Below are 20,138 nucleotides of genomic sequence, written 5' to 3'. Positions count from 1 at the left end.
TAATCAAGTTCGCAGACGACACCACGGTGGTTGGTCTGATCAGAGGGGATGACGAGACGGCCTACAGGGATGAGGTCCAGCACCTGGCCGCGTGGTGTGCTGACAACAACCTGGCCCTTAACGCCCAGAAGACTAAGCAGATCATTGTGGACTTCAGGCATGCTAGGAGTCACACTCATGTCGCCACCTACACCAATGGAGCTATAGTGGAGCATGTATCAAGCTTCAAGTTCCTTGGTATCCACATTTCCAAGGATCTCACCTGGTCCATGAACTCCTCCATCCTGGTCAAAAAGGCACAACAGCACCTTTATTTCCTGCAGAGCATCAAGAAAACTCACCTCTGTCCCAGGATACTGATGGACTTTTACTGCTGTACCATTGAGAGCATACTCACCAACTGCATCTCAGTGTAGTATGGCATTTGTCCCATATCGGACCACAAAGCACTCCAGCATGTGGTGAAAACTGCCCAGTGGATTATCGGCATCCAATTGCCCACCATTGAGAGCATCTACCATAAACACTGCCTGGGCAGAGTGAAAAGCATTATCAAGGATGCATCTCACCCTACCCATGGACTTTTTACTCTCCTCCCATCCAGTAGACACTACAGGAGCCTCCACTCCCGCACCAGCAAGCACAGAAAGACCTTCTTCCCTGAGGCTCTAACCCTGCTGAACCTCACATCACAGCACTAAGCAGTATTGCACCCATATTGTACTGTCTCAGTACTTTTATATTTATGTGCTGTAGCATTTACTTTTTATTCGCAGTTATTTTGTAAATAACACTACTCCTTGCATTTCTGGTCAGATGCTAACTGCATTTCATTGGCTTTGTATCTGTACTCGGCACGATGACAATAAAGTTGAATCTAATCTAATCTAATCTAATCTTTATCCAAGAGGTCTTCCTTCGAAAGTAAGCCAAAACAGTGAGCTCTATTAAGCTACTCTCTGCTAATCAGGGCACTGCTCTGACATCCACTTGCACACAGAGTTATCCCAGAACAGCTGAAGTACTCTAGTTTCCCCCTCTTAATCCAGGAGCCCTGGGGCCCACAGTGCCAGGTCAGGTCAATCCACCCAGGTAGATCCTGCTCCAACACACCTACTCCGTACAATTAATGATGCAAAGTCAAAATACAACTGAAAATGTGGAAAGCCCAGATAATTTGTGGATTTGCAATGAACCAGAATTCATGCTTTTACTTGATTGCTGACTATTTTTCATAACTGTGTTAAATCTTGCAACTTCTTTCCAACAGAACAGTAGAGCCATGCAGTGCGTTATGACAGAAAAGAAAAGCCACCATTGCATGGCGGTGCCACAGCTCAGGATTTTGTTAAATAAGAAATAATAATCCACTAAGTAAACAAATCTTTTTTTTTTTGCTCACTTTCAAATGCCTGCTAACCTGAAAATCTAAATTTTGCTTCCCAAAAAAATCTCAATTTGGCCCTTGTTTGTCATTTTGCACATTACTGTCTGCATGTATAATGCCGTACCTAATCTGAATTTGAGCAGGCTATTAAATTTGATTGTGTATGTTAACATCATGTATGTACACAGCGTATGCAGATCATGAATCATGGAATTTTGAAGCTTCTTGTTGATATGGTGCGATTGGATTCTATTCTATTTGTTAGCATGAAAATAGAAATGATTTGCAAAATACTAGTAATTAATTATTTCTTTGTAATTTATCCCTGTTCATATTTTCGTTCTTAAACCCAAGTTGCTGCAGCTTCTGTCACCTTGGCGACGGAGTTTAATTGCTACACTCAAGGAGGAACTCCGGCGCTGTCCAGCGCTGCGGTGCTGAATCCGCTGCATCGCTTTGGCGCTTCCCGGTGTCGCTGTCCAGTGCTGCGGTGCTGAATTCCTTTTCTAATTCCTGGTGCTGTGATGCTGAATAACGCCGCTATCCGGCGCTGTGGAGTCTGTGTATGAACTGGAGCAGCTTCAGACTCTCTGCGCTTTCTTCACCGTCAATCTTCCGACTAGTGAGAATGTAAACGGCGATCGCTCTCGCTGCCACTCGCTGAGCGATGAGACCGGGGAATACGCTATCTGCACCTCATCATCATGGACGAAGACCTCTTTCAGCTTCGGCATCTACCGTGAGTAGACGCACACCTCTTATTCACCCACACGAACAAGTCTGTGCGATACAGACAGGCACTGGGCCTGTGCAACACCCACCTAGCCTGAAATATCAAGCTCCCATTCAGGCTATGTTCACCGGCCACGATTATATAAATAGGGGTCACAGGTACCTTAAATAGCATCGACTGAAATTCAATTAATCATTCAGGATCACTTTTTGTTTACAAATTCTTTAATCATATTTGAAAATCTGCAATGGTGATGATGAGTGACAGCTGCCAGTGAGTTTTCGAAAAATGTTAATCAGCTTTTCATTTGAAAATTAAAGACATTTATGTGCCTGCTATACAGTTTGTTACTTGCTGGTTTAAAGCATCACTTAGTCGTCTTATATCCTTCTGGAAATGTGACAATCTGCTTCCCCCATTCAAAAATATGCTATTTAATAATTACTTTAATTTGTATTATTGGGTATTTAGTCTTTCTTCTATTTCTACTTACAATTGTTTTTTCTGAAGATACTTGGTAAATTAATAGCACCATTTTTAATAATTTCTCTGGGACACAGTTATTGCAGCTCACTAATGGAATTAATTCTGCTATTTATCTTGTGAGCAAGGACAACACAAACCATGTGGTTACTTCTTGAATTAATAATAGTTGCTGTGGTTTAACTTGCAGGTACAGACACAGCCAAGTCAAAACAGTCCCTGTCTCTTTGAACATCTTATTGATTCACAGAGTTAATTATCTAAATATTGATACAAGCCATGTACTTTGTTAATGAAAACTAGCAAATAGAGATCCTTCATTAGCTTTACACTTAAATATTTTATTAATTTAAATTAAATATGAAATTAGTTACATCTCTTTTAAAACAAGGACCAGTTTAGCTTTCTGTGTCGGTCTTCAGGCATAATGTTAAATACCTGACGAGCTACAGTGACATTGAATGGCAGGGCAGGCTTGAGGACAAAGTGGCCTACTCTTGCTTTTATTTCTTTGTGTTGTGACTGTGTGCATGACAGTCAGGCTTGTAAGCATTATGTTTAATACACTATAAGAGATAACTATATCTTGTTTTGTTGAAAGTATATTTCACATTCTTTCAACGGGAATGAGAGGGTTAACATATGAGGAATGTTGGACTGTATTCCTTGGAGTTTAGAAGAATGAGGGGGGACCTCATAGAAACATTTCGAATGTTGAAAGGCATGGACAGAGTGGATGTGGCAAATTGTTTCCCATGGTGGGGGATTCTAGTACGAGAGGGCATGACTTAAGGATTGAAGGGCACCCATTCAGAACAGAGATGTGAGGAAATTTTTTTAGCCAGAGGGTGGTGAATCTGTGGAATTTGTTGCCATGGGCGGCAGTGGAGGCCAAGTCATTGGGTGTATTTAAGGCAGAGATTGATAGGTATCTGAGTAGCCAGGGCATCAAGGGTTATGGTGAGAAGGCAGGGGAGTGGGACTAAATGGGAGAATGGATCAGTTCATAATAAAACGGTGGAGCAGACTTGATGGGCCAAATGGCCGGCTTCTGCTCCTTTGCCTTATGGTCTTATGGTCTAATTTGAACATCAAATAATTGAAAATCTTAGCTGCTGGGTGACAAACAAAGAGTAAGCATGAGTCTCATGTTCACATTGTTAAATAAACAGTGCTTCATTTGGAAATAAGACTAAGTATTTTTAAAAAGAGTTTAATATTGCAAAGCACCAAATTTCAGGTAGTTAACTGATAATGTTTTTTGAAAAAAAAATGCAATCACTAATCCAGATTTATAGAACTGCATGACCATAATCTAACATTTTTAGATATTCTTCTTGTTTTGGGAAAATGGAATCCAATCCAATTGGTTTTTTGGATCTTGATACATTGACACTATATATGATCAACACATTTCTGAAATGACATTAAGCATTTATTTTGTTCATGTTAGATTTGTTCAGTGATTTCTGTTTGAGTGGTGGTGCATCACATATTATCTACCTGCTAGTGCATCCAGGATAAGGCAGGAACAATATGTATTTGCCCTTGATTATATCTCTGGTAGAGCTTGCCTTTGATTCCAGAGAGATACCATTCAGCTTTGGAATCATTTGGCAAAGTAAATCAGATTATTCCCTCCCCTAACTTCTATGCCCCATTATGACTAAGGAGGCAGAAATCAGACATAACTTACCCTTCTGTTTCTTGGGCTAATTATCTATTAGTTTAATTCTTAATTATTTGATTTGAAGATTTGGTAATTACAACACAAAAGAGGACTGCATAAAATGAGGCTCCAATCGATTATTTTTATTTTTAAGACTCTTCGTAGGCCCAAGACAATTTAAACTTTTTCAGTCTAAGATTTATTCATCCAAATCCTTTGTCATTCCTTTGTCATAATTTATAATCATCTCTGAATTATTCTGCAATGTGTTAACTTGTCCCTTGATTGATTGCTGCCTCCAGATAGTATCAGAGAATGCTTTGCAATACAGAAAATACTGTAAATACTCAGCAAGTCTGGTTATATCCATGGGACAAGAAACACAGTCAATATTTTTAGCCAGAACTGGGAAGGACAGAATAGAAGCTCATGAGCTGCAGAGAAGGTGGGGAACAGGGTGTCTCTTAAAGGGTAAAACCAGGGTGACCATGGGGATAAGCTGAAAACCAGGGTATCTGGTCAATGAGTTTGGCAGTGAGAACATAGAGTAAAGAACATGGAGAAAAGAATGTAAGAGTTGTGAAATGCAGAGCTGTAAAACCTGCCTGGCAGATCAGGCTGGGCATGTCCTCCATTCTCAGGGAGAAGAAAAAAATGTAATTATTCTGGTTGTTCCTTTCAGAATTTCAAATATTTTAATTATAACTGCTTCATCTTCCCTTTCCTGCCTGCCGTAAGAAATTCAAACTCCGAAAAACATCTTAATTATCTCCAGTTGTCAATTTGAGTCTTCCTTTAATCATTGTGGCTCTCTGTTTTTGTACATTAGTTCCTATTCACAGGACTTATAAGGCTTCTCCCCTTGCAATGAAAATAAAAACAGAGGAATTTTCCTTTGCTATTGCCATCTGTTCACATATGGTCCTGTAAAAGAGCATAGCCATGCACTTTTCATTTTTGCGAATTCAGTACTTTAAAAAATGCAGTCATAAATTTATTATTTGCACAGTCCAGATGTTAAAATCTATAATGTATCCTGTTGGTAAGATGGCCCACCACCTTATTATTGATGCTGATATTGATAATCGCATCCTATTTCCCTCAGCCTGCTCCATTTGAGCACAGTCTTCCATTGACTGAAAAAAGCACCGATTTGGAGATGGCTTGAAGCAAGGCGTTAGGTGTTTATCTGTTGCCGAAACACATGAAATCAAAGTTTTAGCAAGTAGTATTCACAATGTGTAAACCATGCAGAACAAATTCCAACCTGAAATTTTCCTCAGCCCACTTCAGAATCAGAATCAGAATCAGGTTTATTATCACCGGCATGTGACGTGAAATTTGTTAACTTAGCAGCAGCAGTTCAATGCAATATAAAATCTAGCAGAGAAAAAAATAAAACATAATAATAACAAATAAACAAATAAATCAATTACATACATTGAATAGATTTTTTAAAATGTGTAAAACCAGAAATACTGTATATTTAAAAAGTGAGGTAGTGTCCAAAGCTTCAAAGTCCATTTAGAAATCGGATGGCAGAGGGGAAGAAGCTGCTTCTGAAATGTTGAATGTGTGCCTTCAGGCTTCTGTATCTCCTACCCGATGGTAACAGTGAGAAACGGGCATGCCCTGGGTGCTGGAGGTTTTTAATAACGGCCGCTGCCTTTCTGAGACTCTGCTCCCTAAAAATGTCCTGGATACTTTGTAGGCTAGTGCCCAAGATGGAGCTGACTAGATTTACAACCTTCCGCAGCTTCTTTCGGTCCTGTGCAGTAGCCCCTCCATACCAGACAGTGATGCAGCCTGTCAGAATGCTCTCCACGGTACATCTATAAAGTTTTTGAGCGTATATGTTGACATGCCAAATCGCTTCAAACTCCTAATAAAGTAAAGCTGCTGAATTGCCTTGTTTATAACTACATCGATATGTTGGGACCAGGTTAGATCCTCAGAGATCTTGACACCCAGGAACTTGAAGCTGCTCATTCTCTGCACTTCTGATCCCTCTATGAGGATTGGTATGTGTTCCTTCATCTTACCCTTCCTGAAGTCTACAATCAGCTCTTTCATCTTACTGACGTTGAGTGCCAGGTTGTTGCTGCGACACCATTCCACTAGTTGGCATATCTCATAGCGTGAGGAAAGTTAGAACTGAAGAAGTTACCTAGTCAGTTATGACACTTGTCAAGCATAAGAACTGCACTCTAAAGCATGATAAGCTTGAGATTAAACAGTATACGAAGTTGCAAGTCGAGAATAAAAGATTGACCTTATTCAAATTCCAAAGCTATGTAGTGTATTTACAGCCAAAGAAAGTGTTACTGGGCTTGATTGCAAAGTGAGAAAATTAAAGACATGTAAATGACATCAACACTCCATTGTTCATTTGAGGATTGTATGATCTTAAAAAGTCTAGATAATGCCCTCAGTACTCTGCACAGAAAACCATGTGTAGTTTTTGGGCAATAGTGGGATTTAACTGATACTGAGTATGCAAATATATTTCATTCCCTTCCATTATTATATAGTTAAGGTGGGGGTTGATAGATGGGTACTTGGTTAATAAGGATGTGAAAGGTTATGGGGAGAAGGAGAATGGGGTTGAGAGGGGAAATACATTTCCCATGATCAAATAGCAGAACAGACTCCATGAACTGCAAGGCCTAACTCAGCTCCTATGCCTTGTGTGTCTTATTACATTATATTGTATATTATTTTAGCTAAATATTTGCAATTTAAATATATTGATCATTTAATAACTCATCACTGCAGTAAAATACAGCAATGCAAACTGATTTCAAATTAATTATTTCATAAATAAAATGAACATATTTCTTAGTCAAAGACCCAATTTGTCTGTTTAATAGAACAGATGAATGTGTTTCAGCTGGTGATGTCATGTTATAAAATACCTTCAGTTATAAGGTGACCATTGTTGACCCATAACGTTATGCCTCATGATTCAGCCTCATTCTAATGGAGATACAGTATTTTTCTGTTCAAGTTGCCTCAGCTGTTAGTGCTCTTTTTCTTGGGTCAGAGGTTTGTGGATCTGAACTACATTCCAGAGTTTAATTCAGTCTGAAAGATGCTGAAAGGGGAGAAAGTGGCTTTCAAGGGCAAAATTCTTGAAAATGCATGTGCAAGTAAACACAACCATAATTTTAAACAAAAAGGAAAGGCATTAGGCATCTTTTTAGTCAAGGCATAGAACAAAGAAGGTATAATAAATCCAGTTACATATAGGCCACATATAATTTTCTGTGCCCCAAATTAAAAGGGTTTGTAAGACCATAGTATGTGCTCACCAGAGTGATGAGGTGAACTATGTTAATGGAATGCCTGGGACAATTGATGATAGAAAAGAGTAGGCTAGACATAATGATATGGCTCTGGGCGTGTACTTGCTGGAGTTTAGAAGAATGAGAGGGCATCTCATTGAAACCTTTCAAATATTGGAAGGCCTAGATAAACTGAACATGAAGAGGATATTTCCTATAGTGGGGGGAGTCTAGGACCAGAGGACACAGCTTCAGAGTACAATGACGCCTCTTTAGAACAAAGATGAGGAAGAATTTCTTTAGCTAGAGGGTGGTGAATCTGTGGAATGCATAACCAGAGATGACTGTGAAGGCAATGTCATTGAGTATGTTTAAAGTGGTGATTGATAGGTTCTTGATTAGTCCGGGCATTAAAGATTATGGGGAAAAGGCAGGAGAATGGGGTTGAAAGAGATTATAAATCAGCTATGATAGAATGGTGAAGAAGGCTTGATGGGCTGAATGGCCTCATTCTGCTGCTATGTTTTCTAATCTTATGGTCTTGTATGTGGATGGAAGAGGTTCTAGCATAGAGTATTGTCCATAATTGGAGCCATATCAGTTCCAATTGATCAGTTTCTTAGTATAACACGTGAATTTCATTTTGATGAAAATTATAAATGACAATTAGGAAGTATGCAAGAGAAAATTGCAATAAAAATAAACAAATATTTAAAAATACTTTTTAAAATATAAATTAATGAATTATTTTCAGCAGGAAACTGCTGAACCTCCACTTTACACGAGATGAGGTTTTCGTTTGTGTTGCTGAGGTTTGGCATCTACAGAACCGTAGGATGAATTGGTGAGGTGACTCGATGCTCTTTGTTGATATTGTGCCTAGAGATGGTCCACAAGTCAGAGGCAGAGCATAAGGAATGACTATCGGTTTAAATGCTAGGTGCTTCCGAGTTGAGAAAAGTGAGCACCGACACAGTGCTCTGAGGGACCAAAAGCAAAGTTACAAAGAGTTATAAAACAGCTTTGGGAGGAGGACGGCAAGAACCAGGGAAGAAAAATAGTTCCGTAACTTTCTGGGAGAGGAAAACAAATGAGATGCTTTCATTTTTTAATCAAAATGCAAAATATAAAAGCATTTAGGAAAAAGGTGTTTTAATGACTATGGAAAAAATTGCATCTAAGTTTGGAAAAAAAGACAAAGGACATATGGTAATGTAGGAGGGAGGACTGCATCTCAGTGACTCAGGAACAGCTTCTTTCCTTTAGCCATCAGATTTCTGAATGGGCATTGAACCCATGAAAACCACCTCACTACTTTATTTTCTCTCTTTCTCACTATTTATTTAATTTAACTTTTTAAATATATATACTTTAATTCAGTGTTTATTATTATGCATTGCAATGTACTGCTGCTGCAAAACAAGTATCACGACATGTGCCAGTGATATTAAAGCTGATCCTGAAATAGGTCATGGTTATTGCCTTGTCCTTCAGATAACGTACCGCGTTGTTGCAGACTGCAGTAATCAGGAAATAACCACAGGTCCCTTGCTACTCATGAGCAATGAGGACAAAACTACTTTAACTCTGACAGCCAAGCATTCAGTGAAACAGATTCTGTTGGGACGAAACAAAAAGACAACCATAGTACTACAATGCAGAAAAATCAGTCTGACATCCTGGACTATTTCGATAGCTTAGTAGGCGAAAGACCAACAAATATATATATGAACTAGGAACATGAGTGGTCTCTCAGGCTTGTTCTGACATTTAATAAAATCCTAGCTGATCTGATTGTAATCAATTGTATCTGGCGGTGTGATTGGCAAGGAAGGATTAAGGAAGTTAAACTTCAATATGGTAGTTCTCATGACAAAATGCAAGAGCATGATCTTATCAGAGTTATTGCCCATGTCAAAGGCCTGCATATGACATCATAGTAGCACCCCTGGTACAAGCGTAGGCACTCATTAGATACCGTCATGCTTAAGCAAGGGGCTGTAAAACTTCCACATCAGCTGCAATCACGCTAAGTAGCTCTGACGGCTGGACTGGCCGCTGCCCACTCTACTGTCAGCCTCCAAAAACGTGACAGAACCAATGTGGCAAGGAGGCCAATGCCAGAGCCCTCAAGGACCGTACTAATCTAGTTTTTCTCAGATGGCGCCTCTCAGGAAACCAGTTGACTCCCAACCTATAGCAGCTGCAGAGTGACCACAGGAGCAGATGGTATCTCCAATGAATTTGTAAAATTCAGTGATGAAGAACTTCATTGACAAATCCACGTCACAGGATATACCAGGAGAAGCACAAGTGCCATGATCATGACCTTCAGGCAAGGTGACAAGTCTGACTGCGATAACTGCAGGGAGATCTTCCTACTATCTGACAGAGAGAGAGTCGTTGCCAGAGCCACCTCAGCTGCCTCCACAGTACAAAGAGCTCCCACCATCTGGTTTCCATCGGTCTAGAGGCACATTTCACCAATTCCAAAAAATAGGACCATAAAACATCGGAGCACAGTTAGGCCATTTGGCCCATTGAGCCTGCTCTACCATTCCATCATGGCTGATTTATTTTCTCTCTCAACCCCATTCTCCTGCCTTTTCTCTGTATTCTTTGATGCCCTGACTAATCAAGAACCTATCTACCTCAGCTTTAAATATACCCAATGACTGTGGCAATGAATTCCATGGATTCACCACCAAAGAAATTCCTCCTCATCTGATCTAAAGGGACATTCTTCTATTCTGAGGTGTGCTCTCTGGTCATGAACTATCCCACTATTGAAAACATCCTCTCCACATTTACTCCATCTGGGCCTTTCAATATTCAGTAGGTTTGAATGAGCTCCCCTCCCCCATTCTTCTAAACTCCAGTGAGTACAGGCTCAGGGGTTATGTAGGAGTCACATTAACTAACAGATATGCTGTATATCATCCTCACTGACTCCAACAAACAGGGGGTCTGTGGAAGATGTTCTTCAATATCTTTATTGTGTTTGGCTCACAATGTCGTTGGTGACAATCAAGTCTATATCACTGCCCCAACATTTTTCTCAATCTTTCTTGCCGCAATTTTACATCCCAACTCCTGCGGAAGTAGGGCTATTCTACAGAAATAAAAGGAAGCTGTTCGACCTGCAGAGGATACACTCCAAACCCAAAGTCACCTGCACCTGAGAATTCAAATCATATGTATACAAAGCTTGAATTTCTGAGAACTTAGAGCTAGTCTTTACACCAAGTTGAAGCATCTAAGAGGATTGTGTTTATACTCAACATCCTTGGTATAAAGATTCTCTACCAACCCATCCCATTTCACAACACTTCCCTCTGAGCATAAAAGTTTATGAGGTCCTAGAAAACATATTTTGGGAGCTATCACCCAGCAAAAGCAGACATCGATAATTATCTTTATCATTGCTTTCAGTGCACCAATACAGTGTTTGGCTGATTGAGGAAGAATGCTTGTAGAGTAGAAAACTTATGGTCTACTTGGCAGCATTAATCACTGCCCCTCTAAGTGCTGAGACCTGGACTATCTACAATGAGTGCCTCACATGTGGGAAACATACCCATCAATGCTGTGTCCACAAAATCCTCTAAATTGGCTGGAAGGATATGTGACCAATGCCCTTGTCCTCTCCCAGTTCAGTATTCCCTGCATTGTGGCCTGAGATAACTGGGTAGATTGGGCAATCCAGGCCACTCACATGCCCGATATCAGACTCCCATGAGAGATACTGTTGTGATCTCTGTCATGGGAAGAGACAATCGGACAGATAGTGGAAATAATTACTTAAAGCTTGCTTCCAAAAGTGCAACATCACCATAAATGTTGTGATCTTTTGCTCATGACTATTCAAAAGCATGGTAGTATAGTGGTTAGCGTAATAGTTTGCAGTGCTAGCAGTCAGTGACTGGGCTTCAATTCCTCCTGCTGTCTGCAACATAGTCCCTTTAACTTTTTTTAACAGCTGTGTAGACCAAACATTGCTCTGAGCAGGAAATTTTTATGCAGCCTGAAAACTGCATGGCACTTAATTTTTTTTTGTAATTTGCATTATATAAATATTTAGAATGAAAAGTGCAAAATCACATACTTTTGATTTTAAACCATAGAAACTACAACACAGAAGCAGGCCTTTTGACCCTTCTTGGCTGTGCCGAACCATTTTCTGCCTAGTCCCACTGACCTGCACACGGACCATATCCCTCCATACACATCCCATCCATGTATCTGTCCAATTTATTCTTAAATGTTAAAAAAGACCCCGCATTTACCACCTCGTCTGGCAGCTCATTCCATACTCCCACCACTCTCTGTATGAAGAAGCCCCCCCTAATGTTCCCTTTAAACTTTTCCCCCCTCACCCTTAACCCATGTCCTCTGGTTTTTTTCTCCCCTTGTCTCAGTGGAAAAAGCCTGCTTGCATTCACTCTATCTATACCCATCATAATTTTATATACCTCTATCAAATCTCCCCTCATTCTTCTACGCTCCAGGGAATAAAGTCCTAACCCATTCGACCTTTCTCTGTAACTCAGTTTCTCAAGTCCTGGCAACATCCTTGTAAACCTTCTCTGCACTCTTTCAACCTTATTTATATCCTTCCTGTAATTTGGTGACCAAATCTGAACACAATTCTCCAGATTTGGCCTCATCAATGCCTTATACAGCCTCATCATAACATTCCAGCTCTTATACTCAATACTTTGATTAATAAAGGCCAAATGTACCAAAAGCTGTCTTTACGACCCTATCTACCTGTGATGCCACTTTTAGGGAATTTTGTATCTGTATTCCCAGATCACTCTGTTCCACTGCAATCCTCAGTGCCTTACCATTAACCCCGTATGTTCTACCTTGGTTTGTCCTTCCAACATGCGATACCTCACACTTGTCTGTATTAAACTCCATCTGCCATTTTTCAGCCCATTTTTCCAGCTGGTCCAAGTCCCTCTGCAGGCTCTGAAAACCTTCCTCACTGTCTACTACACCTCCAATCTTTGTATCATCAGCAAATTTGCTGATCCAATTTACCACATTATCATCCAGATCATTGATATAGATGACAAATAACAATGGACCCAGCACTGATCCCTGTGGCACACCACTAGTCACAGGCCTCCACTCAGAGAAGCAATTCTCTACCACCACTCTCTGGCTTCTTCCATCGAGCCAATGTCTAATCCAATTTATACTTAGCGACTGAATTTTATTAATTTATTAATTGAAGGATATCATGAAATACAGTACAACAAAGAAATCTTTCACATTTCATAAACTTTATCTCGCCTGTCTTTATTACAAATTCATTGTCTATGAACACTGTCCAGATTAATTTTGCATCCTCATTAGGTCATCCAAATGTTCCACTTCCAGTCTATTTCTGGATTTACATTTGATTGAATTCATAAGACTGGATCCATGTTTGCAGACAGCACTAGAAGCTTGAAATGTTCCGACGGTGTCAACAAGAATTGACAGTTCTTCAAATTATTTGTTTCTTAGCGCATAGTACAACATCCCAGTAAACATCTTAATTGAAACCGTCTCAACTTTCTCAGAAGTGACAAATTTGAAATCACAGCATGGCTGCAATAATTTAGAGGGAATGTTCATTTATGAATTATATTTACATAATTAATTACAGGGTATTTTACAAATATATTAACATTTGTAGATTTCAAAACTATATTAGCATAATTTCAAAATTATATTAACATTATATAAAATAAAATCCCAGCGGCGTGGCAACAAAGGCTATGTGCTTGGGGGCATTTCAGTTACAGCCTGGCTGTACTCCCACACAGCACAGAGGGAACAGTGGTCCATACGGTATTTGTACATTCACTCTGTTACCTCATGGGTTTCCTCTAGGTGCTCCAGTTTCTTTTTAAATTCCAGATGTATGGGTTAAGGTTAGTAAGTTGTGGGCATACTCTGTTAGTGCCAGAAGCATGGTGACATTTGGGGGCTCCCCCCAGCACATTTGAAAGCCAAATGACCCATTTCATTGTATATTTTGATGTACGTGGCATGTGATAAATAAAGCTGATCTTTAATTTTTAGAGTAGGAGCATTTCATATTGTATTGGGAGCCTGGAATCCATGTATTATGAGCAAGCAGAAGACCTGTGTAAAGAGAAATAAATGGGCAACATCTCACAATTTACCCACACCACTAAATCACCCTCTGCCACATTGGTCTCAGTCATCTCACCAGGACAAACCTGCCGTGGAAACAGTCCATATATGGAACTGAAATATTGAAATCCACATTGGCAATTAATTCTAACTTTTTGGTTTGAAGATACTGGATTAATGGTGATTTGATCTCGTGAAGTATGTTCTATTAATTAAGCATTGTGCAGGTGACCTCGCGCTCAGATATCATAGAAGCAAATAGTGGGCAAAGCGGAAATCTTGCATTAGCTCAATAAATACTGTTGATAATTCAGACAACACACACACACAATGCTGGAGGAACTCGGCAGGCCAGGCAGCATCTACAGAAAAGAGTACAGACGACGGTTCAGGCCGAGACCCTTCAGCAGGACTGGGGAGAATCAGATGAGGAGTCAGAGTAAGAAGGTGGGGGGAGGGGAGGTGATAGGTAAAACCGGGAGGGGGGGTGGTAAAGTAAAGAGCTGGGAAGTTGATTGGTGAAAGAGATACAGGGCTAGAGAAGTGGGAATCTAATAGGAGAGGACAAAAGGCCATGGAAGAAGGAAAAGGGGGAGGAGCACCAAAGGAGGTGATGGGCAGATAAGGAGATAAGGTGAGAGAGGGAAAAGGGGATGGGGAATGGTGAAGGGAGGCGTTACCGGAAGTTTGAGAAATCAATGTTCATGGTATCAGGTTGGAGGCTACTCCAACCTAAGTGTAGCCTCATCACAACAGTAGAGGAGGTCATGGACTGACATGTCGGAATGGGAATGGGAAGTGGGAAGAGCCCTGTATCTCTTTCACCAATCAACTTCACAGCTCTTTTACTTCACCCCTCCCCCACCTCCCGGTTTCAACTATCACCTTGTGTTCCTTCCTCCCCTCCCCGGACCTTTTTGTTCTGACTCTTTATCTTTTTTTCCTCCAGTACTGATGAAGGGTCTCAGGCCAAAAGGTCAACTGTCCTTTTTTTTCCCCAAAGATGATGCCCGGCCTGCTGAATCCCTCCAGCATTTTGTGTGTGTTGCTTGGATTTCCAGCATCTGCAGATTTTCTCCTGCTTGTTAATAATTTGGATATTCCTTAGATTCTCCTCAGGTTCAGAGCTCAGAGTTGCCCCTGTAAACACAACACAAAGATGCAACTGTTACAGCCTTTATGATTTGAAGTGGATATCTGTTTCTACCAGCTGGGAGCTCCTCAACTCTCCCTGAAGGTAGATTGTACAAAATATTTGGTAAGCCAAGACTTGATACACATCATTAAGCTTTATTTTATGCCTGCAATCGTAGAGGATTAGAATTCATTCAATTCCATCAGTGTGATCTATTTTCAAGTATGATAGAACGGTGGTTAAGGAACTTAATGTGTATCTATAGGTTACTGACCTGAAAGCTCAAATTCTGGCACAATCTCAGTTACGGTGGCCATGAAACTAATTTTCTTTAGGAAAGGAAATGGCTTCCCTGTAATGTGGTTGGCTGCCCTCTGAAATGGCCACCATAAATGTTGGCAAATTCTGCAATCACCATGTCCCCTGAAGGAACCGTCTGAAAATGCACCATCAACATTGAGACCCTGTCCTTATACATTTGTTATCATTGAGGTTGCCCAATCTGATTAAAAAATATCCAGCAAAGAACGTACAGAAGAGTAAGAAATTCAGACCGACTCTGACAAAGTATTTACCAATTTGTGTGTAGTTGATGGATAGGTGGGAACTGATGACATTTATTTTTCAAATCAGACTGATCTGCCTTGAAAGAACAGCTGCCAGCTGTCACAAGATATATTCCTGGAGGGTTCATTACGTAATTTACCATGGTTCACCCAATAGTCACCCTCCACCTGGCCCTCACCCACCTGGACAAAAAAGACATATACATTTGAATGCTGTTCATAGACTTCATTTCAGCATTCAACACAATCATTCCTCAGCACCTGATTGAAAAGCTGAAACTGCTGGGCCTGAACACCTCCCTCTGCAACTAGATCCTAGACTTCCTGACTGGGAGACCTCAGTCTGTCCGGATCGGGAGCAGCATCTCCAACACCATCACACTGAGCATGGGGGCCCCCCAGGGCTGTATGCTCAGTCCACTGCTGTTCACTCTGCTGACCCACGACTGTGCTGCAACACACAGCTCAAACCACATCATCAAGTTCACCGATGACACGACCGTGGTGGGTCTCATCAGCAAGAATGATGAGTCAGCATACAGAGAGGAGGTGCAGCAGCTAACAGACTGGTGCAGAGCCAACAACCTGTCTCTGAATGCGAACAAAACAAAAGAGATGGTTGTTGACTTCAGGAGAGCATGGAGTGACCACTCTCCACTGAACATTGACGATTGACGGCTCCTCCGTTGAGATCGTTAAGAGCACCAAATTTCTTGGTGTTCACCTGGCGGAGAATCTCACCTGGTCCCTCAACACCAGCTCCATAGCCAAGAAAGCTCAGCAGCATCTCTGTTTTCTGTGAAGGCTGAGAAAAGTTCATCTCCCAAACCCCATCCTCACCACATTCTACAGAGGATGTATCGAGAGCATCCTGAGCAGCTGCATCACTGCCTGGTTTGGGAATTGCACAGTCTCAGATCGCAAGACCCTGCAGCGTATAGTGAGGTCAGCTGAGAAGATCATCAGGGTCCCTCTTCCCGCCATTACAGACATTTACACCACACGCTGCACTCACAAAGCTAACAGTATTGTGAAGGACCCTACACACCCCTCACACAAACTCTTCTCCCTCCTGCCATCTGGCAAAAGGTACCGAAGCATTCAGGCTGTCACGACCAGACTGTGTAACAGTTTCTTCCCCCAAGCCATCAGACTCCTCAATACAGTACTCAGAGTCTAGACTGACATCTACATCATTTATTATTATATTGTAATTTGTCCTCTACTGTGCCTATTGTCTTGTTTATTAATTATTGTACTGCCCTGTACTGACTGTTTTGTGCACTTTATGTAGTCCTGTGCAGGTCTGTAGTCTAGTGCAGTTTTTATGTTGTTTTACGTAGTCTAGTGTAGCCTTATGCTGTCTCACAGTCTAGTGTAGTTTTGTATTGTTTCATGTAGCACCAGGGTCCTGGAGGAACATTGTTTCATTTTTACTGTGTGCTGTGCCAGCAGCTTATGGTCGAAGTGACAAAAAACTTGACTTGACTTGACTTGACTTGATATGTCCATCCTCAAGGACCTTTCCAGAGGCAGGTGCAAGTCTAAACTCTTTCCAAATGATCCATCCTTTACTATGTCAGAAAGCCCCGATCTCATCAGAATCAGGTTCATTATCACCGGCACGTGACGTGAAATTTGTTAACTTAACAGCAGCAGTTCAATGCAATACATAATCTAGCAGGGAGAGAAAAATAATAATAAATAAAATAAAACGTAATAAATAAACAAGTAAGTCAATTACATATATTGAATAGATTTTTTTTAATGTGCAAAAACAGAAATACTGTATATTAAAAAAAATGAGGTAGTGTTCAAAGCTTCAATGTCCATTTAGGAATCGGATGGCAGAGGGGAAGAAGCTGTTCCTGAATCACTGACTGTGTGCCTTCAGGCTTCTGTATCTCCTACCTGATGGTAACAGTGAGAACAGGGCATGTCCTGGGCGCTGGAGGTCCTTAACAACGAACGCTGCCTTTCTGAGACACCGCTCCCTAAAGATGTCCTGGGTACTTTGTAGGCTAGTACCCAAGATGGAGCTGACTAGATTTACAACCTCCTGCAGCTTCTTTCGGTCCTGTGCAGTAGCCCCTCCGTACCAGACAGTGATGCAGCCTGTCAGAATGCTCTCCATGGTGCAACTATAGAAGTTTTTGAGTGTAGTTGTTGACATGCCAAATCTCTTTAAACTCCCAATAAAGTATATCCGCTGTCTTGCCTTCGAGCAGGTTCAATGGTTCAGCAGTCTTCTCCTGCTCCTATTTCATATATAATATGAAAAGAAAAAAATTTAAATCATATTTCTTTTAAATTGACATGCTTATTTTCTTCTGGTTACATCCAGTGTTCTGTATATTGGTTTTTAGTTCTTACTGGTGCCAAGCAATCTACCTGTCCAGGGTTATTAACAGATACAGGTCATTAACTGAGGTGCAGAGGGCTTGGGAGTCCTCAGACACGATACGCTGAAGGGTAATTTGCAGGTTGAGCTGGTGGTGAGGAAAGCAAATGCAATGTTGGCATTCATTTTGAGAGGACTAGAATATAAATCCAAGGATGCAATGTTGAAGCTTTGTAATACTGTGAGCAGTTTTGGGCTCCTTATCTAAGAAGGAATATGCTGACATTGGAGAGGGTTCAAAGGAGGTTCATGAAAACGATTTCTGGGATTGAGAGTCTTATCATATGAGGAGCATTTGATGACTCTGGGCCTCTACTCTCAGAAGAGTGAGGGGTGACTTCATTGAAGCCTATCGAATGGTGAAAGGCCATGATAGAGTGGATGTGGGGAGGATGTTTCCTATGGTGGGAGAGTCTAAGACCAGAGGACACAGCCTCAGAACAGAGGGGCGTCCTTTTAGGGCGGAGATGAGGAGGAATTTCTTTAGCCAGAGAGTGGTGAATCTGTGGAATTCGTTACCACAGGTGGCTGCAGAGGCTAAGTCATTGGGTATATTTAAGATAGAGGCTGATAGATTCTTGATTAGTCAGAGCTTGAAGGGATATGGGGAGAAGGCAGGAGAGTGGGGCTGAGAGGGAAATTGGATCAGCCATGATGAACTGGCAGAGCAGACTCAATGGGCCAAATAGTCTAATTCTGCTCCTGTATCTTATAGTCTTATTAATTTAAGATTATTAAACAAGGGATGAGAATTAAATCGTTCAGCCCACCCATTGAGTCTGAATTATGGCCAACCCATTTTCCCTCTCAATCTCACTCTCACCTTTTCCCTTTGACATCCTTTCAAATCACAACCCAGTCAAACTCTACTTTAAATATACCCAACGACTTGGTCTCCACAGCTGTCTGTGCAATAAATTCCAAAGATTCACCACTCTGGCTAAAGCATTTCCTTCTCATCTCTGCTCTAAAGGGATTTCCTTTTATTCTGAGGCTGTGCCCTCTGGTCGTTGACTCTCCCACTATTGGAAACATCCTCTCCATGTCCACTCTACCTGGCCTTTCAGTATTCAATAGGCTTCAATGAGATCTCCGCTCATTTTTCTAAACTCCAGCAAGTACAGGCCCGGAGCCTTTAAACTTCAAACTCTACTCATTGCAGTTTCATGAGGGTGTTTGTCTTTGTTCCACTGACAGACCTGGTACATCTCCAGGATAACCTCCTTCCAAAATTAATAATTCATTTTTCTAAGGACTAATTTCCTCTGGAAATGCAGTACTGTGCAAAAAAAAATCAAATTTCATGACATGTGAGTGATGACAAACTATTGTGAACTGAGAGTGGGAAAGGGGCAGGGAGAGGGGAATCATGGTTGGGAAAAGGGGGAGGGAGCGGGAAGCATCAGGGAGACTTTTTGTAGCTATCAATAAACCAATCGTTTGGAATCAAATGACTTTGCCTGGTGTCTCAGGGCTGGGGGTGTCTGCACCTGTGCCATCTCCCACCCCTGGCACTGCCACCTACCCCACACCCCTCCCACGTGCTCCATCCTCAACATTCCCACAATCCTTTGCTCCTGCCAGTTTTACAAACTTGCTCTCCACTCTATGTTGACAAATACAGCCCTGTGCAAAAGTCTTCGGCATAGTACAGTAGGATTTGCAGGAGTGAGCTGGTTATTATCAGTCAATAAAATTGCAGATTAATCACAGGGCAATGTGGTAGGGCAGTCAGTGCCCCCTCTATACCCTCCCTTCCTCTTAGGGGCTACATTTTACTGGTGATAGCTTAGACCAAAAGCTCTACAAGTTACCACATACGATCTGTAAGTAGTTACTTCTAAAGGACTGTTCTTTTCCTTTAATCCCCTTGCCATTAAAAGCCAAAGGTGAATCCATTGGTAACTATAATCATTCAGCTCTCTGTGCCTTGCAAACACAATATATTGTTCTGGTCTGAAGTAGAGGCTGTTTGGATGGCAGAATCCATTCTGACTGTGTCTGGAGTTTGAATAGCAAAGCAGATGCAAATCAGACATAGACCCACCATCAGAGTACTTTCCAGCATTCTCTATTTTCACCAACATTTTGAATAATTTGCACTAATGCTTGATGGTTTAATCATTAGTAAAGATTACAGAGTCAAAGAGTAATGTGCCATGGGAACAGGCCTTTGGCCCAACCGATTCATGCCGTCCACAGCATCCTACCTGCTCATTCAAGCTGCCCACGTCAGTCCCTAACCCTCCAAGCTGCTCCCCTCGATCTACCTATCTGAATACCTCACAAATGCTGCAGTCATACGCAGCTCAACCACTGTCGGGAGC

At 41.3% G+C, this 20,138-nt stretch overlaps 1 protein-coding gene across 1 annotated transcript in view; it reads left to right on the top strand.

The window, feature by feature from the left end:
• Window positions 1-2,021: 2,021 nt before the first annotated feature.
• svopa (SV2 related protein a) overlaps window positions 2,022-20,138 on the top strand; it is a 71,570-nt gene continuing 53,453 nt past the window's right edge. Inside the window, exon 1 of the mRNA XM_072247583.1 lies at window positions 2,022-2,126. Within this exon, the coding sequence (XP_072103684.1) occupies window positions 2,092-2,126 (35 nt within the window). The 5' untranslated portion in view covers window positions 2,022-2,091. The remainder of the gene's footprint in view (window positions 2,127-20,138) is intronic.

The sequence above is a fragment of the Mobula birostris genome, chromosome 31 (assembly GCF_030028105.1).
Source record: "Mobula birostris isolate sMobBir1 chromosome 31, sMobBir1.hap1, whole genome shotgun sequence".
Taxonomy (NCBI): Eukaryota; Metazoa; Chordata; class Chondrichthyes; order Myliobatiformes; family Myliobatidae; genus Mobula; species Mobula birostris.
The sequence above is the reverse complement of the archived record's forward strand: the minus strand, read 5'-3'. Positions and strand labels throughout refer to the sequence as shown.